The 24972-nt window shown below is 40.0% G+C and overlaps 1 protein-coding gene across 3 annotated transcripts in view; it reads left to right on the top strand.

Annotated features, from left to right (window-relative positions):
• The window catches only part of atp6v0a2.L (ATPase H+ transporting V0 subunit a2 L homeolog), a 42925-nt gene extending 23079 nt beyond the window's left edge, over positions 1-19846 (top strand). For all 3 annotated transcript variants that reach the window (XM_018262740.2, XM_018262723.2, XM_018262731.2), the window contains exons 14-21: positions 605-692; positions 2298-2416; positions 4938-5151; positions 7011-7130; positions 8676-8798; positions 14375-14492; positions 15684-15855; positions 17839-19846. In XM_018262740.2, coding sequence (XP_018118229.1) covers positions 605-692; positions 2298-2416; positions 4938-5151; positions 7011-7130; positions 8676-8798; positions 14375-14492; positions 15684-15855; positions 17839-17923 — 1039 coding nt within the window. In that variant the 3' untranslated portion in view covers positions 17924-19846. The remainder of the gene's footprint in view (positions 1-604; positions 693-2297; positions 2417-4937; positions 5152-7010; positions 7131-8675; positions 8799-14374; positions 14493-15683; positions 15856-17838) is intronic.
• The last annotated feature ends 5126 nt before the right edge of the window (positions 19847-24972 follow it).

The following is a 24972-nucleotide window of genomic DNA, read 5'->3' as shown; positions in this document are numbered from 1 at the left end:
CATGGTTGCTAGGGTAAATTATCCTCAAATAATAAAAAATGAAAACCAATTGCAAATTGTCTCAGAATTTCACTCTCTACATCATACTAAACGTTAACTCAAAGTTGAACAAGCCCTGTAACACGGGAATTACCTATAGTTATTAAACACCAGGATATTCATGTTTCTCTATTTGACCAATGTAATGTTTGTTACACCTTAAATATTCGGTGCATTGGTTCATTCAGATCTTCCCTTCCACACTAAGGTTTCAATCTAAAAAGCCTTGGCCCTCAAGGGACCTGAATGCTATTTTTTTTTTTAATGTATTATACTCCGTCCAAGACTGAAAAAAGTCAGAATCCGAAAATCTGCCATCTCCAAAAGTCTGATTTATTTATTTTTTTTAGATCTTTTTCCCGATCGATTTTAGCAAGCTTTTTGTATGATAAATAAGGTCCAATCTGCAATTCGGAGTTGTTCGGACTTTTTTAATAGGAATAATGAGATTAATAACCCCCTACATGATTTGGTATTCAGTCACAGTGTAGATTACTAGACTGCAGATTCATGTTTGCATATTTGTTTACCTGTAAGATAAAGTAAAACTTTATTCCTTTGCCAGGAAGGAGGATTTATCCAATAAGATGCTAATGCTGGATCCCAATGTAACAGGAGTGTTCACAGGAGTTTATCCCTTTGGCATTGATCCAGTGAGTACTGAAATACCGTATATACTCACGTATAAGCCGAGTTTTTCAGCACCCAAAATGTGCTGAAAAACTCGACCTCGGCTTATACGCGGGTCATACCGTAGCCAATCCCTCACCGGCCGCAGATACGCTCCTTCCGCGGCCCCAACACACCTCCCTCTCCCATAGCGCAGGACTGTCTGTGTGATCGCCGCCCGGAGCAGGTCCAGGAGCTCCGGGCGGCGCGTCCTTCCCTGCCGGCGTTCACTCTCAAAATGAATGAATGGCGATCGTTACAGTGTTAGAGTTTACAAGGTAATGAATGGAGCCTGTGACATCAGCAATACAGTCACTCTTGTTAAGGCTGCAGAAGATTCTGCATTGTGTCAGTTGTGCGTTGCATGGTGTCGGGCCATCCATTCTTTAATAGCTTAATGAAAAACTCAACATCAGAAAATGTTTATGGATCAGCATGGAACTGATGGAAGGAGCGTATCTGCTCCTGGACCTGCACTGGACCTGCACAGACAGTCCTGCGCTATGGGAGAGGCACAGACAGTCCTGCGCTATGGGAGAGGGAGGTGTGTTGGGGCCGCGGAAGGAGCGTACGGTACGGTACCTTTTTTCTGCTTTCCTAGGTGCAGCACCTCATTGATCTTCTGAGCAGCCATGACAGGTGGTAGGTCACAGGGAAAACAAGTGGCAATTGTCCAGCTAATAGTTCTGACTCTTTTAAATCGTTTTAGATAGATTTCTATGCCATAAAACATGATTACACATTTACACATTCACATTTTGAAATCTGACATGGGGCCCCTAGGCTTATACAGGAGTCAATACATTTTTCCAGTTTTCTTAGGTAAATTAGGTACCTCGGCTTATACATGGGTCGGCTTATACACGAGTATATACGGTACATAAACAAGGGTTAACATTCTACAGCGTTGTTGTGGCTAAACCATTGCTGCTTGTAAATTTTATAGTTGAGCTACTGCATCGAGCCAACGTGTTGCCACATGAAAAAAAATCCCATAGAGGTCTGCATGTGGTAATCAGGTCAGATAGCCCCCCCCTATAAAATGTTCTGACTAAAGCTGACCCTAGACGCAAAGATTTGATTTTCGGGCCGCGTGTAGAGTGTACTGACATTTTTCGTGCCATGGCGATCGGTTGTTCAGGCGATTTAGAAAATTTCTGTCGGCTACCGATAATATCTCAGCATGTATTGCCGATCTGACGATATTAGTGGAAGACTGTCACCAGCTTTTGTCGGACATATGGTAACTTTCATATCTGTCAGGGGCAGAACATTTTCTGATCTGTTCTTTACTACTTTACTTGATCTGAATGGTTAGTGGCAGGGCGGGAGATGGCACCGAACGATCGGTCGTCCGATATGAAGGTAAATCTACACGTCTATGGCCAGCTTTAAGCTAAAAATATAAAGGTTTTCTTTTTATTATTGAAGTTTCATTTTTAAGTTTGCATAGGTTTTAACAAAAAAATTAGATGTTAATAAATCACTGTATTGCTTTTGCATATGAACCAACCATATCCATATTATAAACCCAGAAAAGTAAATAACCCGTTTGCCAATTTAATACCCATCTATCTTCGTGTATATAGATTTGGAATTTAGCAACCAATCGCCTCTCCTTCCTAAACTCCTTCAAAATGAAGATGTCGGTTATCCTTGGAATTATTCATATGACCTTTGGAGTTGTTCTGAGTGCCTATAACTATATGTAAGTATAGATCTTATGACAATCTAACTATCAGATATGCCTATGTTAAGAAACTTTCATTGCTATAAGGGTATGGCACCGGTTATCCAGAAAGCTTGGGCCCTGGGGTTTTCCGGATAAGGGATCTTTCCATAATTTGGATCACCATACTTAAAGTCTACAAAAAAATCATTTAAACCTTAAATAAACCCAATAGAATTGTTTTGCCTCTAGTAATGATTACTCATATCTTACAACATACTGTTTTATTATTACAGAGAAAAAGGAAATAATTTTTAACAATTTGAATTATTTGATTAAAATGGAATCTATGGGAGATGGCAATTCTCTTAATTCAAAGCTTACTGTATAACCTGCAATATATTAAGCCTGTATTGGAGATAATTTCCCAGAGGGTTCCATCATTTTATTATCTCTGCTGCAAGACTCTTTGAAATCTATAAAAACAGCTTACTTATCCTCTTAGGCTGACGGTACACAGGGCATACTGTCAGCTTCTCTCTTGCTATATTTTTTTCACAGACTGAGAGAAGAGGAACCACTCCTGTGTGTGTAGCTCCACTGACATTCAATGCGTCGGCCTGGGCGCACCTACATGAAGTGGTTATTGGGCCGGAAAAAGGACTGATATCCTCTCTGTCTAGCTACATTTAGGCCGATGCTGTGGCTGTCAGAGGAGCTGCACACGGGACCAGATCTGCTTCCCTCTGTCTGTGTACAAAAAACAGGTGGAAATAAGCGGACCATATACCCTGTGTGCCCTTAGCCTTACTCCCAGCCACTAGAGTGGTTTCTCTGAGGACAGGAGGGACTAACATCACACATGAGAGATACTCCCTAACTTTTTACCAAAAGTGGAAAATATGAGAGAAATTCCGTAAAAAGGTTATACAGCACTAGAGAAAGATTGTGTTTAAAGAGTGTTAAAAATAATTGTGTTGTCATTATAGCAGACTTCAATTATAGGCAACCACAGAAGGGGGCAAGTGGGGCACTTGCTTAACCCACCAACAGGGCAAGAACAAGTTTGAATGAGAGCCTAAATCTGTTTCTGTTATGGATGCACCGAATCCAGCATTCGGTTCAGTATTTGGCCAGGATTCGGTCTTTTTCAGCAGGATTCGGCAGAATCCTTGTGCCTTGCCGAAACAAATCCTAATTTGCATATACAAGTAAAACGTTTTCCCCCCACTTTTGCGTTAGGATTTAGTTCGGTATTCGGCCAAATCTTTCACAAAGGATTCGGGATTAGGCTGAATCCCAAATAGTGGATTCAGTGTATGCCTAGTTTCTGTGTGTGATTGTGTATACGAGAGACATTGTGATTCTGTTTGGATATGTGTATGCATTATTGTACAGTAAGTGGGGGACATGACTACCTATGGCTGCTGCATTTTGAGAAAAATTTAGAGGAGTTCCCAAGTACCTGATAATGGGTATTGAACCTGGGCTACTTGTGAATTACAGAACTATTCTTGAAACTTTATTTCCAAATAAAATAATTTATTATTGTGTTATGTATAAGTTCAATGCATTCTCTTGATTTATATTCTCCACTTAAACAGCACCTCTGCGTGCCTGGCATTAACACTTGTATACAGGCTTAGTCTAGAAAAACATCATACCTGTCCTTTCAGTTTAGGACCTCTCTCCACCCTCCACTCCTGTCATTAAATTATATCACCCCTGTATTACAATTTCCCCATCAAAGTAAGTTGTGTGCATTAGCTGTGAGCATTTAAGCTGTTGTTCATCTTCTTTTAGTATGATGTGTAGAGAGTGCTATTCTGAGACAATTTGTAATTGGTTTTCATTTTTTATTATTTGTGGTTTTGAGTTATTTAGCTTTTTATTCAGCAGCTCTCCAGTTTGCAATTTTAACAATCTGGTTGCTAGTCTCCAAATTACCCTAGCAACCGTGCATTGATGAAAAAGAGACTGGAATATGAATAGGAGAGGGCCTGAATAGAAAGATGAGAAAAAGTAGCTGTAACAATAAATGTGTAGGCTTACAAAGCATTTGTTTTCAGTGACCCCCATTTGAAAGCATGAAAAATCAGAAGAAGAAAGCAAATAATTAAAAAACGATAAAAAATTAAATAATGTAATCTAATTGAAAAGTTGCTTAGAATTCTTAAGTGCTGTGAGAAGTGTACTTCCAATAGGCCACACCCAACACTAAATAGGCCACCGTTATTGACAACGCACTACTGAGCCGTGGTCCTCCACAATACACAATTGACATCTCTGAAACATGTTGCTTTTGATTGATGCCTTAGCCCCACCCCCCTCCCATAAATGTTTCTGTGGAAAAAAACATTTTTATCAAAAATTCATCAGGAAGGAATAATCTGCATTAATAATTAAAACTCAAGATGATGATTTTGTAATTAATTCATCCATTGTTGAAAACCAGTTAATCCATTAATTTTAATTATGTTGCATTATGCTAAAAAACACCTTCTGTGGTAAATATGGATACCATCTCATTTATGTTTTCTATTTTTCTCTTTGCTATTAGGCATTTCAAGAAGAGGTTCTGTATTTTTCTGGTCTTCATTCCTGAGCTTCTCTTTATGATTTGCATCTTTGGCTACCTCGTCTTCATGATTTTGTACAAGTGGCTGGTATATTCGGCAGTAGACTCCAGGAAAGCTCCCAGTATCCTCCTTCACTTTATAAACATGTTCATGTTTTCTAATACTGAGAATAATCCCTTTTTCTTCAATGCACAGGTCAGTTTTTTTTAGAGATCATAAAGTGGTTTCGGTTAAAATTTGAGCAATATTGCATAGTGCAGAATTAAATTTAGAGACGTTACAAAATAGAGATGTTGATTTACGAACACTGGTTATTAATTGTACCTTGGAGTCAGTAGCAAGCAATCAATAATGTTTTACTGTTTATTCCCCAATCATTCCTCGGAAATCTTTTCTGCCACGGAATGTATGCTAATTATGTCTCATTAAAACTGCATGGAACCATAGCGCCGGTCACCTCTTTCAATGTTAAACAACAACCCCAATGTCTGATGTACAGTATGCAGAATGATGACAGGCAAGTCTCTGTGCAGAAATACAGTGAAACCTCGATTTTTAAAGGAATTCTGTCATAATTTTTCTAAATTACACTGTTTACACTGCAAATAATTCACTCTACAATATAAAATGTAATTCATAAACCAGTAAGTGTATTTTCTAAGTTCTAATATTGGTGTGTACTGTGTAGGCAGCCATCTCAGGTCATTTTGCCTGGTCATGTGCTTTCAGAAAGAGCCAGCACTTTAGGATGGAACTCCTTTCAGGCAGGCTGTTGTTTCTCCTACTCAATGTGACTGAATGTGTCGCAGTGGGACCTGGATTTTACTATTGTGTGCTGTTCTTAGATCTATCAGGCAGCTGTTATCTTGTGTTAGGGAGTTGCTAACTGGTTACCTTCCCATTGTTCTGTTAGGCTGCTTGGGGGGAAAGGAAGGGGGATGATATCACTCCAACTTGCAGTATAACAGTAAAGAGTGACTGAAGTTTATCAGAGCACAAGTCACATGACTTGGGGCAGCTGGGAAACTGACAATATGCCTAGCCCCATGTCAGATTTCAAAATGACATAAAAAAAACCTGTTTGCTCTTTTGAGAAACGGATTTCGGTGCAGAATTCTGCTGGAGCAGCACTATTAACTGATATTTTTTTTTCCCATGACAGTATCCCTTTAAGTACTCTGATTTTAAGTTTCCCCGTATTTTACATTTTTTATTTGTGGTCCCACCAATTTATAATGCATGTCAATGGGTGCATTTCCTTGATTTTAAGTAATGTTTTCCCAGATTTTTTAGGTGGTGTATGTGACTGACAGAGAGGCCTTGCACATGCCCCTATATTGTAAAATGAATGCTGCAATGCTTAACCCTTGTTATTAACACAGTAAACATTGTATCTCAAAGTAAAACAGACTCTGGCACTTATATCCTTTCAGTGCTTGAAGAAAAAGTTACTTATAACACATTTCCCAGATTTTACATTTTCCCTGATTTTACATAATTTTTGCCTGAAAAATGTAAAATGGGGGTTCTACTGTACTCCAAATGGTGACAGGTGGACAGGGGTGTTCTGCATACAGATGTAGCAAAGTCTAGTGTGCAATTAGACTTGAAGTATGGTTTTGTCTCCCATCACTAAAAGCATGTCCAAAGTGAGGAAGGAGAGACATAACCCACTACTTAAAACTGGAATGGATATATATTACAATTGTTTTAAAGAATAGATTTCACGTTGCTATTATGGCTTTATTTGTTTTTCCAGGAATTATATTCAATTTATTGTCTTACTGTCCTAATTTCCTATTGCAGTGAATGAAAAGTGCTGTGTTAGATGACCAATTCCTGTGCATTCAGTAGAGCGCTTTACAGTCAGTGCTGTCAGAAGTGGTGACAGGCAGATGCGAGTTCTCCACCTTTGCAGTTGTGGTCAAAGCACCTGTGTGCCATTAGCTTTAAAGGCACTTTTTGCAGAAATCAGCCATTCTCGAATCTGTGAATACAGGAAAACACGTTTGTATTTTGTAAGGCTCTTTCTTAACCCTTTTTTCCACCCTTAGTTTGGGATCCAAGTATTCCTCGTGGTTGTGGTCACTCTTTGTGTGCCTGTACTTCTGTTTGGGAAACCACTCTATCTCTACTGGCAACATCATGGTGGACAGACCTTTGGAAACTACAGAGTATGTACTGCACTTGTCTTCCTTGTACATGAAAATGTTTCATATACATGCATTTATACTTAATGCTGATTCAGGTGAAGAATTTGTTGGTTAAAGAGGTAGTTTATCTTTTGCAAGACGCATACAGTAATTAATAAGCGGAGGCAATTTGCAATTGGTCTTCATTTTTTATGTTTTACAGGTTTATAAATATTTAGCTTTTTGTTAAGCAAATCTGCAGTGTGGCATTTCAGCAGATATCTGTTGCTATGAACCAGTTTTCCCTATCCGCTGGCTTGAATGAGAGACTAGAAGGTGAATAGAAGAGGGACTGAATAGAAAGATTATGAAGGTTATATAAAGTAACACAGAGCCTCACCACTGAGCAATAGATTTTTGGCTGCTGGGGTCAGTCACCCCCCCGTTTTGAAGGCTGTAATAGGAAGGCAAATAATACTGAAACCCTAAAAAAGGAAAAAAAAATGTAAAAAAGGAAGAACAACTGAAAAATGGCTAAGAATAGTACATTCTTTAACATACTAAAAGTTCTCTTAAAGGTGTAAGTATTCCTTAAAGGGGTCGGTCAATTTTCAGTTAACTTTTAGCATGTTATAGAATGGCCTGTTCTAAACAACTTTTCAATTGGTCTTCATTAGTTGTTTTTTTTTATAGTATTTTAATGATTTGCCTTGATTACCTTACTTAAATAGCAATCTAGAGAGCTGTGAAATAAAAAGCAAATAACACCACAAATAATAGAAAATGAAAACCAATTGGAATAATCGAGGACCTTCCCCATAGGCTATCATTGGTCTCGGTAGGTTTTAGGTGGCGAACTACGGGGTCGAAGAAATTTTTAAAGAGACAGTACTTCGATTATCGAATGGTCGAATATTCAAACGATTTTTAGTTCTAATCGTTCGATTTGAAGGCCGTAGTCGAAGTAGCCAAAAAAACCATTCGAAAATCAAATTTTTTTCCTCTATTTTCCTCTATTCCTTCACTCGAGCTTAGTGAATGGGCCCCCTAAATGTTGCAAAATTGTAACCATTCAGAATCTGCACCTGAATTCCTGAGCTGCCAGACTGAAACACCAGAGACAGGAACATTCAACTTGTAACTTAGATTTTGGAACAAAACTTTAAAAAATAAATAATGAAAACAACTGAATTGAAAAAAGTATTTATTTAGTGAAGAACCCCTTTAATGTATAAATCTACACCCAAAACAAGGAAATTTAAACACTTTGGTTTGGCATTTATGTTCAGAATGTCAAATTCCCACATAAGTAATGTACAGAGAGCCATTCAGTATCACAAAGTAAAATATAATAAACATTTTTATCTCATTATTTATGAAAGCTGAAATATGTTCTTTTTCAGTACCACTAACCGCAAAGTTTGCAAATGTCTCTTATTTTTGTGGTCTTTGATCTTGCTCTTAATGTTACTATCCCTTAATGACAGCATGGGGTGACCGACAGACTGCCAGTTTTTTTGTTGCTATTTATCTATTTCAAATGGAATTCTTCCTAACTACATGCTCATTTTGTTTTGTGACCTACAGAAAGGTTATACCTTAGTACGTCGAGGGAGTGAGGAGGAGCTTTCTCTAGTGAGATCACATGATCTGGAAGAAGGAGAAATCCACAGCAGCCATGAAGTTCAGAGGGAAAGTGATAAGGAGAAGGTAAATTTAGTTAGAACTATTTGTCTAAGTCAGTGCTGCCCAACATCTGTGCTACTGAGGGCTGGAATCTGTCCTATGTGGTGGAGGGCCGATAATGAAAACCAGTGTTACCCACTGCCAGTATTAAAACCTCACACTTTAAACCATTCGAATGTTATCGCAATCGTTTTTAAGCACACCAAAAAACCAAATGGTTTTTGCTCAAATGGGGAAAAGAGTTTATTAAGTCATATTAAGACATACACTTGAATCAATATTGCACCTACTCCCCTATGGATAGCACAGCAACCCCCAACACCTCATGAAACACCTTATAGAGATTCCCCCCCCCCCCTTACAACTATTTGCAAATGCTAACAAACCCCCAGAACAAATCCTCATTAGGCTCAGCTCCCGCAGGCCATATAGTGCCGGAAGAGTATGGCACACCGAGGCAGAGCAGGGCATGAACAGGCAACATAGAACACGAGACAGGGAAACCTTTCAGGACCACGCAAGCCGATCATGACCACTCTAAAATGAACCTGCACTGTGCCGCTCTTACAATACATGGGTCTAATATGGCCATACATAAAAAGCACTGCTCATTTGGTGAACTTGATGTGGGTGATATCGGCTGATCTGATCATCGGGCCCTAGGATCCAACGACTGGATCACAACAACAGAACTACATGCCATCGGAGAGAAGACCTTAATGAGTAAATTAGGTCCTCACTCGACAGGATTTTTACCTGACCGACCGATATCTGCCTGATTTTTGACCAGATATTGGTCAGGTAGGCTAGTCAGAGTGGCCCATACATGGGCAGATAAGCTTTGGACTGAAGGAACAAATTTGGCATCTTAAATCAGCTGGTGTATGGCCACCTTTACAGTCTGAATCTGAAGTATAAACATTGCAGGGGCCATTACACAAGGTAAGCAGTCACAGCATCCAAACTCTAATATGGGGCCCCAGAAGGTAGATCCTTGGGCTGCTAGTTGGACAGCATTTCTCTAGGTTATTCTGTCTGTAAACAGGGGGAAGACCACTTTCAACAATCTTGATATCACTGTATAAGTATGAAATGTTTTTTTTATTTTTAATAAGGGGTTGAATTCTCCTTTAAGCCCCACCCTCCAGGAGGCAGGACACTTACTACTAAATTAGTAGGGCATGCCTAGCTGGCTTAAACCCACACTCAATCCTTCCACAAATCTTTTTTTTAAGTTTCCTGCTATCAGGAGGTTGGAGGTCCAGCAATGTTTTCTGGTCATCCCACAGCTGAGAACTGGGGTATTACTAGGAGCAGGAATACCTGCTACCACTTAGCCCCCTACTCGAAGTAGTCCATCGGGATCACTTTCTAGCCCGTTAGGCTATAAGGATCACCCAGATGCGTTCCTGCTATGCTGATGGTCTGGCCAGTATGGGCACAAGGTGAGTGCTATTAAGCATACTAGCTCACCTCACGCATCTGACTTGGCAGCCCTTCCCTCTCTGTGCCTTCACTACAGACCCTCTCTCCCACGGATAGCTTCTCGTCTGGTTGGTCCCCTCACCCAACAGAGCTCCTTCCTAAGCTTTACCAGGTCTCTCTCCTGGTGTCTCCCCATCCCAAGTGGAACGCTGAATAAGCACTAGCGGGTTCCCTCTGCTCCTCAGCGCATTCCGCGCTCAGAAATGTTTCGCGAGAGGAGGTAGGCACCATCTTCACATGCTGCAGTGCCACACTACTTCCATGTTCCAGGGGCCATTTTGGCACAACGAACGGCACACAGGACTACTTCAGCTCTACATAGAAGCAGATTCAAGTGGCTTCACTGGCCAAAAGCTCCCAGCAACCGGCACCCACACTCTATACTTCTACAACCTATGACAGAAGGTTGACCAGTGGGGTTATTCACCAGGGTGGGGGGTCTGCCAAAACAACGCAGGTTACATACTTTGCTTGCACTAAATGCCAAATTAATCTGCCCGGTGGACAGGGGGAGCCACTTTGCAGATCTTGCTCAGTGGGGCAGGGGGTTGCACTCACTTCAGGTGCTACCCCAAGCCTAGCAGCAGCAGCAGCACAAACAGGGGACTTCCCAGGAACAGGTGCCCTCCACAGTTACTGACATCCCAGCACCCCTGTGGGCAATTCAATTAACTCAGTCCCTGGCTTCCCTGCAAGGTCTTCCCACTATTGCTGACAAATTAGGAAGGGTGTTGGCCAGGCTTGACCACAAAACAAGCAGCAAGCTAAAGCGGGCAGATGACTCTAAAGTTGACACCTCTGCCCACGCCCTATCCGAGGGATCATCAGCCGAACTAGCCTCATCTCATTCGGAGGGCTACCTACCTCCATCTGACACGTCATCAGGTGAGGAGGAAAGCAATTTAGAAGAGCGCAGAGACTGGGATACCCAGCATGACGTAAAGGGTATTATTTAGGGTGTTCTTGAAGTGCTAAATATCTTTCAAACACCTGAGTCGCAGGAGGACACGGGCCTGTTCAAGAGAAAGTCAGAGATCTGTTTCCCTCTCATGAGCACCTCCTCAACTTAATACAGGAAGAGTGGAGCTCGCCAGAACGAAAAATTCCAAACTACCAGGAAATTCTCCAAGTCCTATCCATTTCCTAAGGAGTTGGTGGACAAATGGTCAAACCCCCCTAGCAGTAGACGTGCCGGTCTCAAGGCTGTCCAAGTCCACTACCCTGCCAGTCACGGATGCGGCAGAAGATTGGAGGGATTCCTAAGATCTATTTACTCTTCGTCTGGGTCAGCCCTGCGACCATGTCTAGCCTCAGCTTGGGTGGCCAGAGCAGTCCAAGCTTGGTCTGAGGCCCTTCTCAAGGACGTCCAAGAGGGAGTACCAAGAGCCGATCTCTTATCATCAGCACAGGCGATGGCAGAGGCATCGGCTTATCTGTGCAGTGCCACATTAGATACATCGCAGATCACTGCTTGTACTTCAGCACTTTCCATTGCGGCACGCAGAACTCTGTGGTTTAGAAATTGGTCAGCAGACATTAGCTCCAAGAAGTCTTTAACATCACTTCCATTCAAAGGTCAGTGTGGCTTCGTTGAAGAGCTCTAAAAAAATTATTTCTCAGGCCACAGGACGGAAAAAGCAAGTATCTCCCACAGGCTAAGAGTAGCGTTACTATGTCCGCCAGACAAAGAAAATGTTTTCGTGGCTCAAGCGGGCGTTACACATGAAGAAACAACTCACCACGGTGCGCACACTTTCGGGCCAAAACGAATGATAACAATCGCATGTATTGGAAGTCCAACAGGCCCAATAACAAGCCCTCGGTAGACAAGTCTACGTCAGCCTGACGGTCACCCCCTCTGGAGTCTGGGAAGCGCATTGTGGGCAAGTTACTTCGATTTTGGGAGGTGTGGAACAACCACAGATGCATGGGTACACAAGATAATATCCGAGGGATATCACCTAGACTTTTTAGCCACTCCCCCCAGAAGGTTCATCATGTCCAGGGTACCCTCAGAACCCAGCAAAGCAAGTGCTTTTCTAGAGTGCATCACCAGCATGGTTTCCTCCATACACGCAATTCCGTTTGCACAATTCACTTACAACCTCTGCAAGTGAACATTCTAGCTTCATGGAAGCGGGAAGCCCTGACTCGCAATCTCAACCTATCCCAGTCAACAAGAGTAGCCCTCCCGACCAATCTGTCCAATGGTCATTCCTGGGCAACACTGAATTGGAATGTGATTTCCACCGAGGCCCCAAAGAATATTTTTTTTAAAAAAACATTGGCGCCAGGGCCCCCTTACAAGTTAAGAAAAATTGGGCCCCAAAGAATATTTTGTTTAAAAAAACATTGGTGCCAGGGCCCCCCTTACAAGTTAAAAAAAAAAATTGGGGCCCCAAAGTATATATTTTTTTTTAAAAAAAACATTGGTGGCAGGAGCCTATAGAGTATTAAAATAATACATTGGTGGCCAGGAGATAAAAAAACACACATTTGTGTTCAGAGGAATTGGCTTCAGGAATTCAACTTTGCCTCCTTTCGTGACTTCAGACTTTCCGCCACTTCAGGACTTCAGCTTCGGCCATTTTCGTGGCTGCGGGTCTTTTCGGCACCTCCGCATTAGAGACTTCGGCTTTTCAGCACTTCCACATTCAGGACTTCGGAAGGAAGCGGTACAGCTTCGGCGCTGTCAAGGGGGGCCCGGCTCTTTCAAAAGTTCAGCACTTCCAGGCCCCCTTTCAGGCCCGGTACACTTGTACCCCGAGAGTGTTAAACACCGAGGCAGATCACCTAGGCAGAAATCGCCTCGATCCGGGTGAATGGGAACTTCATCCAGACGCATTCTCGGAGGTAGTAAATCAATGGGGACAGCCACAGATCGATCTAATGGCATCAAGAGACAACACAAAGGTCCCTCGATTCTTCGCATCGTTACCGAGAGGTGTTGGCGCAAGGGATGAAGGCCATGACACATCACTGGCAGTTCAGCCTGGCCTACATATTTCCTTCATTCCCCATGCTTCCAAGGGTCCTCAAAAAGATCAGACAATACAACATCACAGTGATAGTGGTGGCCCCATACTGGCCTAGAAGAACTTGGTTTTACGATCTTCAGGAAATGTCAGTGGCACAACTGCAGCAGCCCATTGTCCATCACAACCCAGGTCTGTTTGCTTCGATGGGGTGACTGAAACAAGGGATAGCAGAAGAAGTTATTCCATCAATGCTAAAGTCCCGCAAGTCTATATCATCGAGATCCTACCGCTGAGTGTGGCAATCCTACAGAAGATTGTGTGGCAAATCCAGCTGGTCCCCGGCGGGGTCAGGCCGCTTCAAAAGTATACGATTAAGTTTCTTAGTGAAACAAAATGCGTTCGGCTAAAGATAATTGTATGAATAAAGGTTTTTCTATTTTTATCTATAAATTTTTGGTCTGATATATATGTGGCCTACCAGAATGCCCTGCACCAACATTTGTTTGTCTGCCGTTTCAAAAGCTTCCATTGCAAGATGGATCAGAGAGACTATTTGTCAGGCCTACCTATCCAAAGGAAAGACTCCACCTGAAGGAGTCCAGGCCCACCTTCCTGGGTGTGGCACAACTATGCCTCAATGGACCAGATCTGTAGAGCGGCTACCTGGTTCTCTGTGCAAACGTTCACTAAATTCTATAGAATTGATACGTTCTCTTCAGCTGAAGCATCCCTTGCCTGAAGGTTCTACATTCAGTACTGAAGTAATGGTCAGTTCACATACAATGCCCTCCCTGCTGTTCTGGGGCTGCTTTGTTAAATTCCCATTGTCTCTGATTTTTCATATATGCTACGGGGAACACATTTCCTTCTATTTAGTGGCAAGTGACTTTTAGATAAACACTTTCAGTTCATCCCACTTGGTTTTCAAGTTTTAAGTAGGAATTTGAGGCTAGGCTCTTCTGGTCATACTATATTTTATTAAGTGTGATTGTTAACCTATGCACCTTGAGGGTACACAGGGTAATACATTCATATATTTTCATTTGTAGGTTGTTGCAATAAATGACTTTTATTTATCAATTACAGAACTATTTCATATCTCCTGTTTTTAATGCATTTTTTTTTTTTTTTTAATAGTTTGATTTTGCGGACGTTTTCATGGGCCAGGCCATCCACACCATTGAATATTGCCTGGGATGCATCTCAAATACTGCTTCATATCTTCGTCTGTGGGCTCTCAGTTTAGCTCATGCCCGTAAGTCTCAACCTCTTAAATTTTCTCAGGAATTATTTTATCTTTGCCCATAACAGTAAGTCATTGAGGCAATTTACAATTGCAAGTTGCAGTTCAAAATTGTGTACTTTAATTTCACATTCAAAAATGTACTTCTAATTCTATATAATTGCATCATGCATTCATATGCATGTTCACCCTCGTTTGTTGAATTGCATGCAAGATGCAAATTCTTGGCCTTACGGATGCAAAGGAGCTCTGGAATTAAAACTTGCCTTGAGGAGGTGGTACTTCCAGGCATCCAGGAGTTGTGGGTAAAAAAAAAACAAAACCAGAACCAGTGACCTGTACATTTTTTGCACCTTGTGCATGCACTTCTGTTATTTTACGCGACAGAGATTAGTTCAGTCTGATGCGATGATTAGCATTCACATGTCTTGAAAAATCTACAACCCGTTTATATTTGAGAAATGTGGTGATTTCTACAAAATCTTTGTGATATTGAAAAGCAGCTGCCCATATATGGGCCATACTGCCATCCTAATATCTGTCTGAAAACTGAGCAGATATTCCATTAAAAAAATCCTGTTCGGTGAGGACCATCAGCTAATTGAGTGGTTCTTTCCCGCATGTCTACAAATACCTGATTAATGTCTGATCATTGATGATTGGTTCAGTCTTATATGGGCCAGAATGCTTAGGATATGCGTATTTTGCAACCACACTATATCTAATATACAGATCGAGGGCCCCCAGTACAAAAAACTGCAGTAACCTGCATATGCAAAATTTCCAGCCACAATTTTTCAGTAGAGTGGCTTTAGAGTAAGCAGAACCCGTGGTCCAGGCCACCCTGTTTGCCGCCCCCACATCCGCAGGGTCTGCTTCCTCATTAGTTTTATGCCACTGTATTTATGCCCATTTAAACTTTTTTTTTTTTTTTCATTTTGGGTGGTTAAAGCTGTACATGTAGCAAGATATTTTATAGAACAAGTTGTACACAATATCTTTTGAAATAAACCACATGTAGAGGAGGATTTACAGGATAATCTATCAACCTTTTAGGCATCTATGAAAACAAATAAATACAGCTATAAGTTAACTATGTATTTGACATTAATGTAATTGCAGTTTTATTGTATTCTAATTATTTTGTATCCACATAATCAGAATGCCACAGATCCTTACTTTACTTTTATAATTACTTTCCAGAGCTCTCAGAGGTCCTCTGGGGAATGATCATCAGAAAGGGTCTCAAAGTAGAACTCAATGTTGGGGTCTTTGTCTTGGTACCACTCTTTGCAGTGTTTGGTATCCTAACAGTGGCTATTCTTCTAGTCATGGAGGGCTTATCTGCCTTTCTGCATGCACTCCGATTACACTGGTAAGTTTGTTTTGTCGTCTAAGTTATAAAGTAGGGGAATGTGTGCATGTGTGCAAAAATAATGTAAAAAAAAAAAAAACCATTTCCAAAAGAGTTGAAACACTGTGAAATAAAAATGAAGCGAGAATGGGATAGTTTGCAAATCATTTTAACTCTGTATTTAATTGCAAATAGTACAAAGACAACATATTAAGTACTGAAACTGAGAAATGTCATTGCCTTTTGAAGAATATACAATTATTTTTAATTTAATGCCAGCAACATGTTTCAAAAAGGTTTTTGATGTGGCGCGTTTCCTACTGTGTTGCATCACCTGTTCTTTTAACAACACTTGTTTGGGAACTAAGGAGACCAATTGCCATAGTCTTTAAAGTGAAATATTGTCTCATTGTTGCCAGATATAGGATTTCAGCTGCTCAACAGTTCTGGCCCTCCTTTGTCGCATTTATAATCATGTATATTTTGTATTTTAAAAATAATTTTAGGTAATAATTTCAGTGGGTTACAGGTCTGGACAGACTCTTACTATGGAGGCTACTGTTTTAATATGGGCAGAATGTGGTTTGGCATTGTCTTGCAAAAGCAGGCAAGGCCTTCCCTGAAAAGACATCTAGATGGCAGCATATGTTGCTCCAAAACCTGTATATATTGTATCTTGTTCATAATTAATGGTGCCTTCACAGATGTGCCATGCCATGTGCACTAATGACCCTCGAACATTGATTGCAATTATTGATAATTTTAAGTAAAAGTTATTAGAAAAATGTAAACATTGTGACCAGATGAATAGGGTGAAGTATATTCAGGGATACTCCTATTCAGTTAAGTTAGGAAACAAAAAATACTCAGGGATAAGATAATGTTTCTATTGGTGTAGCTTTAGATTAACAGATTGTGACGTTTGTTCTGGATAATTAGTTATTAAAAGCTTGGTCAGTCTCAAGGACAAGTGGGTTATCCTGAAGAAGTTCAGTATCATGCCAGGTGTATGTTGGAAAATATATATTGTCAAGTGTCTGACTGGATGAGGTATTGAGGACATGTATGTGAGCCATGTATCGAAAAAAAATTGGGTATATTGTTTTTATTATTCGTCATGGTCATGGCTGTAGTGTTCATTGTTTTACCTGATCGTTTTGTCCAGTAGCTGGCAACTTCCCCCCCCCCCCCCCCCCAAATTGTTGAATGTTTGGGCAGGACCACAGGCAATGTGTCAGGTCTGCTCTAGTGGTTGATGCATGTGTCCGAATATTGTATCTTTTTAGTGACGTGAGATATGAGTGATGTAATATTTGAAGGGACATTTTCTTGCTGGTAGCCATTTCATTATGTGCGGTATGGTATTGGAGGATATCATGTTCTTCTTCATTTGGAATTAAGGTCATCAATCTTGTGATGTTTGTGCTGGGGTTATCAATGTCAATATTAATCCTGACTTGTCTGTCTATTTGGGACGTAGGTTTTTCAGTCGTTTGTCGTGTCCACAACGGATCTAAACTCTAAAGGATTGTTTTTGTCTATGTCAGTTAGTTGAGATAGCATTTGTTTGGCAAAATGCAGTAGTTGTAAGCAAATCTAGTTTTTGCGCAGCTTCAGTCATGAAAATGAACGTATCTAAAATGAACAGACGAAACTACCGTCTCGCAGACCGGGGTGGGGCATGAAGAAGGGGTGAACTATTGCCCAGTGTCTGCTGTATAGTAGACAAACCCCCCCAACTTCCAGGGTCCTGTTGGGATTATACAACAAGATGTGTTCCCTCTAATGTTGTATTCCATGTATGCCAAATTAATATATATATATATATATATATATATATATATATATATATATATATATATATATATATATATATATATATATATATATATATATATATATATATATATATATATATATATATATATATATATATCTCTCTCTCTCTGGCTACTGCATTATATTGTTAAATGTATAGTAATACATATTTTTTTCTTTTAACAGGGTGGAATTTCAGAACAAGTTTTACTCTGGTGCAGGCTACAAATTTAACCCATTCTCCTTCAACCATTTCTCTCATCTCACCTGAAAACAACTTGTACAGCATGTTATTGTGCACCTTAAGACTTATACATGAAATGTCATGTAAAGAACATCCCATATTGGGTAGAACATTGTACAGTTTAATTTCAAAGCACAGCCTAGAGCCTCATGTTCAGTTTTGTGTTCAATGTTTTCATTTGACCAGTTATAAATATGAAGTTGGGTTTTTTCTTGAATTGAAAACTTTGGTGGGAGTTGAAATTGGTTAAAACCATAGGAAAATCACCAAAAGTTTGTCCCATTTTCTAAAGGGACACATTGTGGGAAAATGTTGACATTTAATGGTTATCATTTTCAAATCAAACTTACCACAAGTATTGACATTTTAAAAGTGTTTTCTCTTTTCTGTTTCTTACTGCTTTTCTAAAGGTTCTATGGTTTTAAAAATGAATTTGTTTCATTTTTCCCTCCGCTCGTTGCCAATTCAGTATCGGGGAGATGCCAGCAATGAATGTATAATTTGTGATAGGGGGATTATGCTCAGCTGGGGCTTCTGTTCCTTAGCATTGTATCACCTAATGTATCAAATTGTAACAGATTGAGAGTCAGTGATCTGGCACAGTGAGCTGCTACTGAGACATGAGAGGGTAAACTCATTTTAAAAAAATATTAAAACATTTAAAATCCAATTGGAAAAAAAAAGTTTTTTTCTATTAAAAAATTATACATTAATGTAAATGACATGACCCTTTAATTTGATTTAATACAGCCACTATACTGAAAAATATTAAAGGGGCATGTTGACTTTTTGGCAGGATATAACTTTGTATTGGGTTATCTGGACAAATGACACCAGTTCAGAGAAGCTCTGCCTCCTACTAATCCCACATACTAAGACTGAGAATTTAGGATCAAGGAGTCTGTTCTTCGCATTACATTCTCTAACTTCCACTTTAGGAGAGAGGACACATTTGCAGTTAGTTTCATGCAACCCCTCCCCCTTTACCCCCCAAAAAATCCAAGTTAATTTTCCAGCTTTCTGGGTTTCCAGATGTCACAAACCCTTTTCTGTTTCAAAACATCTAATGGACCAACACAAAAGTGGTGACTGCTAAAAATAAGAGAGGGATGAAGTTAAAGGATAACTAAAACTTAACAAAGAAGTAGGCTATAAACGCTGCACATTATATTTTGAGATTCTGGATCTCTCTAGTAGTGAAGATTTGTGTCTCTGAATATGCCACTAGTAGCTTCCCTTATTTATTTTTGCTGATTCACAGCACATGCTCTGTACAGCATAATATAGTATAAAATGGTGAACTCCAAACATAATGTATATGTAGAATTTAAATGTAGCGATAGAAGGCTGACTAGTAACTAATTCAGATTCACGTTACATGGCATATGTTTTTGTGACAGGTAATCCTCATTTTCTGCTTTATGATTTACAACAACCCCTAATCATTGACGCTCCTAACAAAATCCAAGATGGTGACCCCCTTGTAGACAAATTTGAAGGCCTGGATCATAGCTGTTATAGAGATGCTGAAATTTTAGGCTGGTGTTGTAAGCTCACTATATAAAATACATAATTTCCAGCCATATTCATTTTTAGGGTTTAAAAAAAACACCAAACATTTTGTTCAGTTTCTCACATTTGGTAACTTAATTTATTTTCAAAGAACGAAAAGGCAAGTATAGTACGACTTTTTCCCCAAAGGCATAGCACACATTATGAGAAATAGATAATATACCTGTATGTTGTTTTGAAAATATAATTCAGGCAGATTATGATGTAGGGTCACTGTATATTTGAATGTATTATATTTATATTTTCTTAAAGGAATTGTGTAAAAATAAAAGCTGGGTAAATTTAAAAAAAAAAAAAAAAAAAAAAATGTTTCTAATGTAGTTAGTTAGCCAAAAATGTAATCTTTAAAAGCTAGAGTCACTGGATGTCTTGAGGGGGCACATAGGTCATAACTGTTGCATTTGAATCTGAGCTGCAAGCTGAGGATCAGTTGAAAACGTAATGAACATTTATGTCCCATGTGCCCCCCCCCCCAATCAAGTCGCTGATTAACTCAGAGTTAGAGAGCTGAAGAGAGAGTCTATTTACCCAGTTTTTATTTATACACTGAACTGTTCCTATAATGGGGTAATTCCTGAGTCCATTGCAGATATTACAGGTTTTGGCTTTGCACAAGACTGGTCACAACCATTTTCTTTCCTCCTAATGCCCTTAATTTAAGAAGAAGTGAGGTCTACCTACCAAAAACTGGCCATAATTAATAGCAGGAATATCTTACTATGTTTGCATGTACCTATTAGGCTAGTGCGTATTTGCCACTGCCTCAGCCCGGGTGCAGACACAACAGAGAGCAGATCTGAGCAGAGGGGCTTGACCTGGCACTAGCTTTACTGAAAAAGAAAATTATGGCTGCATCAGTATTCATCTCTACCAAACATAATCACATTTTAGTGGCCCTTTAATAATTTTCTATGTAAAGTTTGTCCTTAATGTTATCTAATCCAAAGATTACATTCCACTGGAAAATTTACATTTTAATTGTCTGGGAATTTATTCTAATCAAAATGTTTCTTTTAATTGTATGTATTAAATGATTTAAAAAAAAGTTTGGTGTAGCAATTTGCTTTAAGTGCCAAGTGATTTGGATATTCATAATGATGTGGTTGCTGTTTCCATGTACAGTTTTTAATATCCTATGTGGATCATGGGAGCAGAAACATTAGAAATACTAGAAACACTTATGCATCCCATTTTAGGCTTTCCAGGGAACCGGAAGACATTGAAGTCCAAATGTTTAAAAAGCCCATTGTTAACAGGCATATAACTTCAATACTTGGACAAACAGTCGGGCTGGGCCACGTGGATTATAAATTTAAAGGGCTTTAGACTGCTGCACTTCCAGGATTATCTGGGCCCCCCATGATCCTCCATAGTTACATAGTTAAATTGGGTTGAAAAAAGACAAAGTCCATCAAGTTCAACCCCTCCAAATGAAAACCCAGCATCCATACACACCCCCCTCCCTACTTTCACATAAATTCTATATATACACACCTATACTAACAATAGAGCTTAGTATCACAATAGCCTTTGATATTATGTCTGTCCAGAAAATCATCCAAGTCACTCTTAAAGGCATTAACTGAATCAGCCATCACAACATCACCTACGTTTGAGTCAACGAAGCAACCAAAGGGAGCCTAAGCAACTGAAAGAGCTGAAGTGGCCAGGGGACCAGAATTTGAGAGGGCCTGGCCATCTGTTTTTTTTTTTTTTAATTTGGGGGGCCCTGGCAACCAATGTTTTTTTTTTAACTTGTGGGGGAGCCTGGCCACCAGTGGGTTGTTTTTTTAAAACGTACGTAGGGGGGCCTTGGCCTGCAATATTCTTTTAGTTGTATGTGGGGCACTGGCCACCAATTGTTATTTTTTGACCAGGGTATTTAACTAGGGATGCACCGAATCCAGGATTTGGTTCGCGATTCGGCCGAATCCTTCTGCTCGGCCAAACCGAATCCTAATTTGCACATGCAAGTAAACATTTTTTCCACTTTCTACCCATAATTTGCATATGCTAATTAGGATTTGGTTCGGTATTCAGCCAAATCTTTCACAAAGGATTCGGGGGTTCGGTCGAATCCAAAATAGTGGATTCGGTGCATCCCTATATTTAACCAAACGGCTCTTAGTTGTACATTAGGAATGCAAATTCTAAAGCGAAGTGCAATTTAAGTTATTGCTGGTACCTGCTTTAAGGGGTTGTTCACCTTTGCGTTAACTTTTAGTATGATTTAGAGAGATATTCTAGAACATTGAGAAATTGGTTTTCATTTTTTGTGATTTTTGAGTTGTTTAGATTTTTATTTAGCAGCTCGGTAGTTTGCAGTTTTAGCAATCTGTTTGCTAGAGTCCAAATTACCCTAGCAACCATGCAATGATTTGAGTAACTGACTGGGATATGAATAGGAAAGGCCTTTATAGAAAGACGAGTAATAAAAAGTAGTTATGACAATAAATGTGTTGCCTTACAAAGCATTTGTTTTTAGATGGGGTCAGTGACCCCCATTTGAAAGCTGGAAAGAGTCAGAACAGAAAGGCAAATAATTAAAACACTATAGAAAATAAATAATGAAGACCAATTGGAAAGTTGCTTTGAATCGGCCGTTCTATAACATACTAAAATTTAACGTGAAGGTGAACCGCCCGTTTAACCCTTTCCCTGCCAAGCAGTTTTTAGACATTTTGTACTCACAATTTCACTTTAAAGGCCTTTCCTAGGGGGGTCTTTTAGTTTACCCGAGAAAGCTATATATTGTTTTTTTCAGGACAACCTGAGCTTTTAAAATATGCTAGATTTTTGTAAAAAGACATAGGCTTCTAATAAAATATAAATATAGTGTCTAATAAAATGAAAAAAATCATGTTTCACATGGTACAATCACATATATCAGAAACATAATTTATTTTATGTATGAGAACACAGCAGATTTGGAAAGTTCTATGTCTCCTGAATACCAAATATTAACCTATTTTGGATTTGTCAGAATGTGTTCTTTCCAAAAATATATGGTTTTGGGGGGGGTCTTTGTGCTGTTAGGAGGGTCTTGTGGCACATAATACTCAGTAAATTTGAAACATTTAGTTGATGCATTTCTCAGCAGCATCTCTGGAGTATTAGCAACTATTGTATCAATTCTAACAGCTACCTGACACTCAGGGATTCTGCTCATCAGAGACAAAGATAAATGTATCAACTATAGGTATCAATTTATTATTATTATTAACATTTATTTATATAGCGCCAGCATATTTCACAGCGCTGTAAAGTAAATGTGTTTATACAACTAAATCACATTAATGACATACATAGAACATATGGAGTTACATACATCACAACCAATACCAGTACAAGAGGTGAGGAAGGCCCTGTGCAAAGGAGCTTACAATATAAAGCGAAGGGAATAAGACACAAGGTGTGGGAGTGGGCAAGATCAGAATTGAGTGGGTGAGAGATGTGGTACTGTGGTATTGCATTTGGTAGTTAAGCAGAGTGAGGTTAGGCTTCTTTAAAGAAGAGATCTTTTGAAAGCAGAAAGGTTGGGAGAAAGTCGGACAGACTGTGGGAGAGAATTCCAGAGGAGGGGTGCAGCACTTGCAAAGTCATTAATGTGAGTGTATGAGGAGGTAATGAGAGAAGAGTTGAGTAGCAGGTCAGTAGAGAAGTGTAGCAAGCGGTTGGGCGAGTATATAGAGATGAGATCAGAGATGAAGAGTGGGGCAGAGTTATGAAGTGATTTGAATGTTAGGGTCATTAATTTGAATTTTATTCTGAAAGGTAGCGGAAGCCGGTGTAGGGATTGACAGAGTGGTATGGCAGAGGAGGAGCGGTTGCTGAGGTTTATGAGCCTTGCGGCAGTGTTCATTATGGACTGGAGAGGTGACAGTCTCTGGAGGGGAAGGCCAATTAAAAGAGACTTACAGTAGTCTAGACGTGATATGACGAGAGAGTGAATAAGAATTTTGGCAGCATCTTGGGTGATAAATGATCATATTTTGGATATGTTCCTGAGGTGGAAGTGACATGATTTAATAAGTGACTGGATATGAGGAGCGAAGGACAGGGCAGAATTTAGGAAAAGCCCAAGGCACTGGGCCTGGGGAGATGGGGTGATAGTGGAATTGTTTGCAATGATGGATATTTCCGAGGTGTTACTGGTGTTAGTTGGAGGAAAGAGAACCATTTCCGTTTTAGAGAGGTTTAATTTAAAGGGATACTGTCATGGGGAAAAAAAATTTTTCAAAATGAATCAGTTAATAGTGCTGCTCCAGCAGAAAGAGCAAACAGATTTTTTTATATTCAATTTTGAAATCTGACATGGGGCTAGACATTTTGTCAATTTCCCAGCTGCCCCATGTCATGTGACTTGTGCCTGCACTTCAGGAGAGAAATGCTTTCTGGCAGGCTGCTGTTTTTCCTTCTCAATGTAACTGAATGTGTCCCAGTGGGACATGGGTTTTTACTATTGAGTGTTGTTCTTAGATCTACCAGGCAGCTGTTATCTTGTGTTAGGGAGCTGCTATCTGGTTACCTTCCCATTGTTCTGTTGTTATGCTGCTGGGGGGGGGGAAGGGAGGGGGTGATATCACTCCAACTTGCAGTACAGCAGTAAAGAGTGATTGAAATTTATCAGAGTACAAGTCACATGACATGGGGCAGCTGGGAAATTGACAAAATGTCTAGCCCCATGTCAGATTTCAAAATTGAATATAAAAAATTCTGTTTGCTCTTTTGAGAAATGGATTTCAGTGCAGAATTCTGCTGGAGCAGCACTAATAACTGATTCATTTGGAAAAAAAATTTTTTTTCCCATGACAGTATCCCTTTAAGGTAACGTTGCGACATCCAAGTAGAGATAGCAGACAGGCAGGAGGAGACCCTATTTAGGAGTTCTGGGTTGAGGAGAGGAGAGGAGAGATCAGGAGAGGAGAGATAGATCTGAGTGTCATCAGTATAGAGGTGGTAGTGGAAACCATACGAGTTGATTGCCGAGGGACAGTGTCGGACTGGGACACCAGGGGCCCACTCTTAGTACTACTATTCTTTATCTCATCAATCAACCTCTATTCTCCTAGTCTATTTTCTTTACATACTATAATCTATTATTCCATATATTTAGCCTCTTTGTTCTCATAAAAATAGGGAATGGCCATGAAATAGGCCAAACGTTTAGCAGCATGAGGGCCCACTGACACCTGGGCCCACCGGGAGTTTTCCTGGTATCCCGGTGGGACAGTCCAATACTGCCGAGGGAGGAAGTATAGAGGGAGAATAATAAGGGGCCCAGGACAGAGCCTTGAGGAACCCCAACAGAAAGAGGAAGGGGAGAAGATGCTACTCCTTTGTAGGAGACACTGAAGGAACGATTAGTGAGGTAAGAAAAGAACCAGGACAGGGCCATGTCACGAAGGCCAAGTGAATGGAGGGACTGGAGAAGAAGAGGATGGTTTATAGCAAGATCCCCAACCAGTAGCTCTTAAGCAACATGTTGCTCTCCAACCCCTTGG

Source organism: Xenopus laevis, chromosome 1L, assembly GCF_017654675.1.
Source record: "Xenopus laevis strain J_2021 chromosome 1L, Xenopus_laevis_v10.1, whole genome shotgun sequence".
NCBI classification, from domain to species: domain Eukaryota; kingdom Metazoa; phylum Chordata; class Amphibia; order Anura; family Pipidae; genus Xenopus; species Xenopus laevis.
This window is presented reverse-complemented; position numbering and strand designations above follow the sequence as displayed.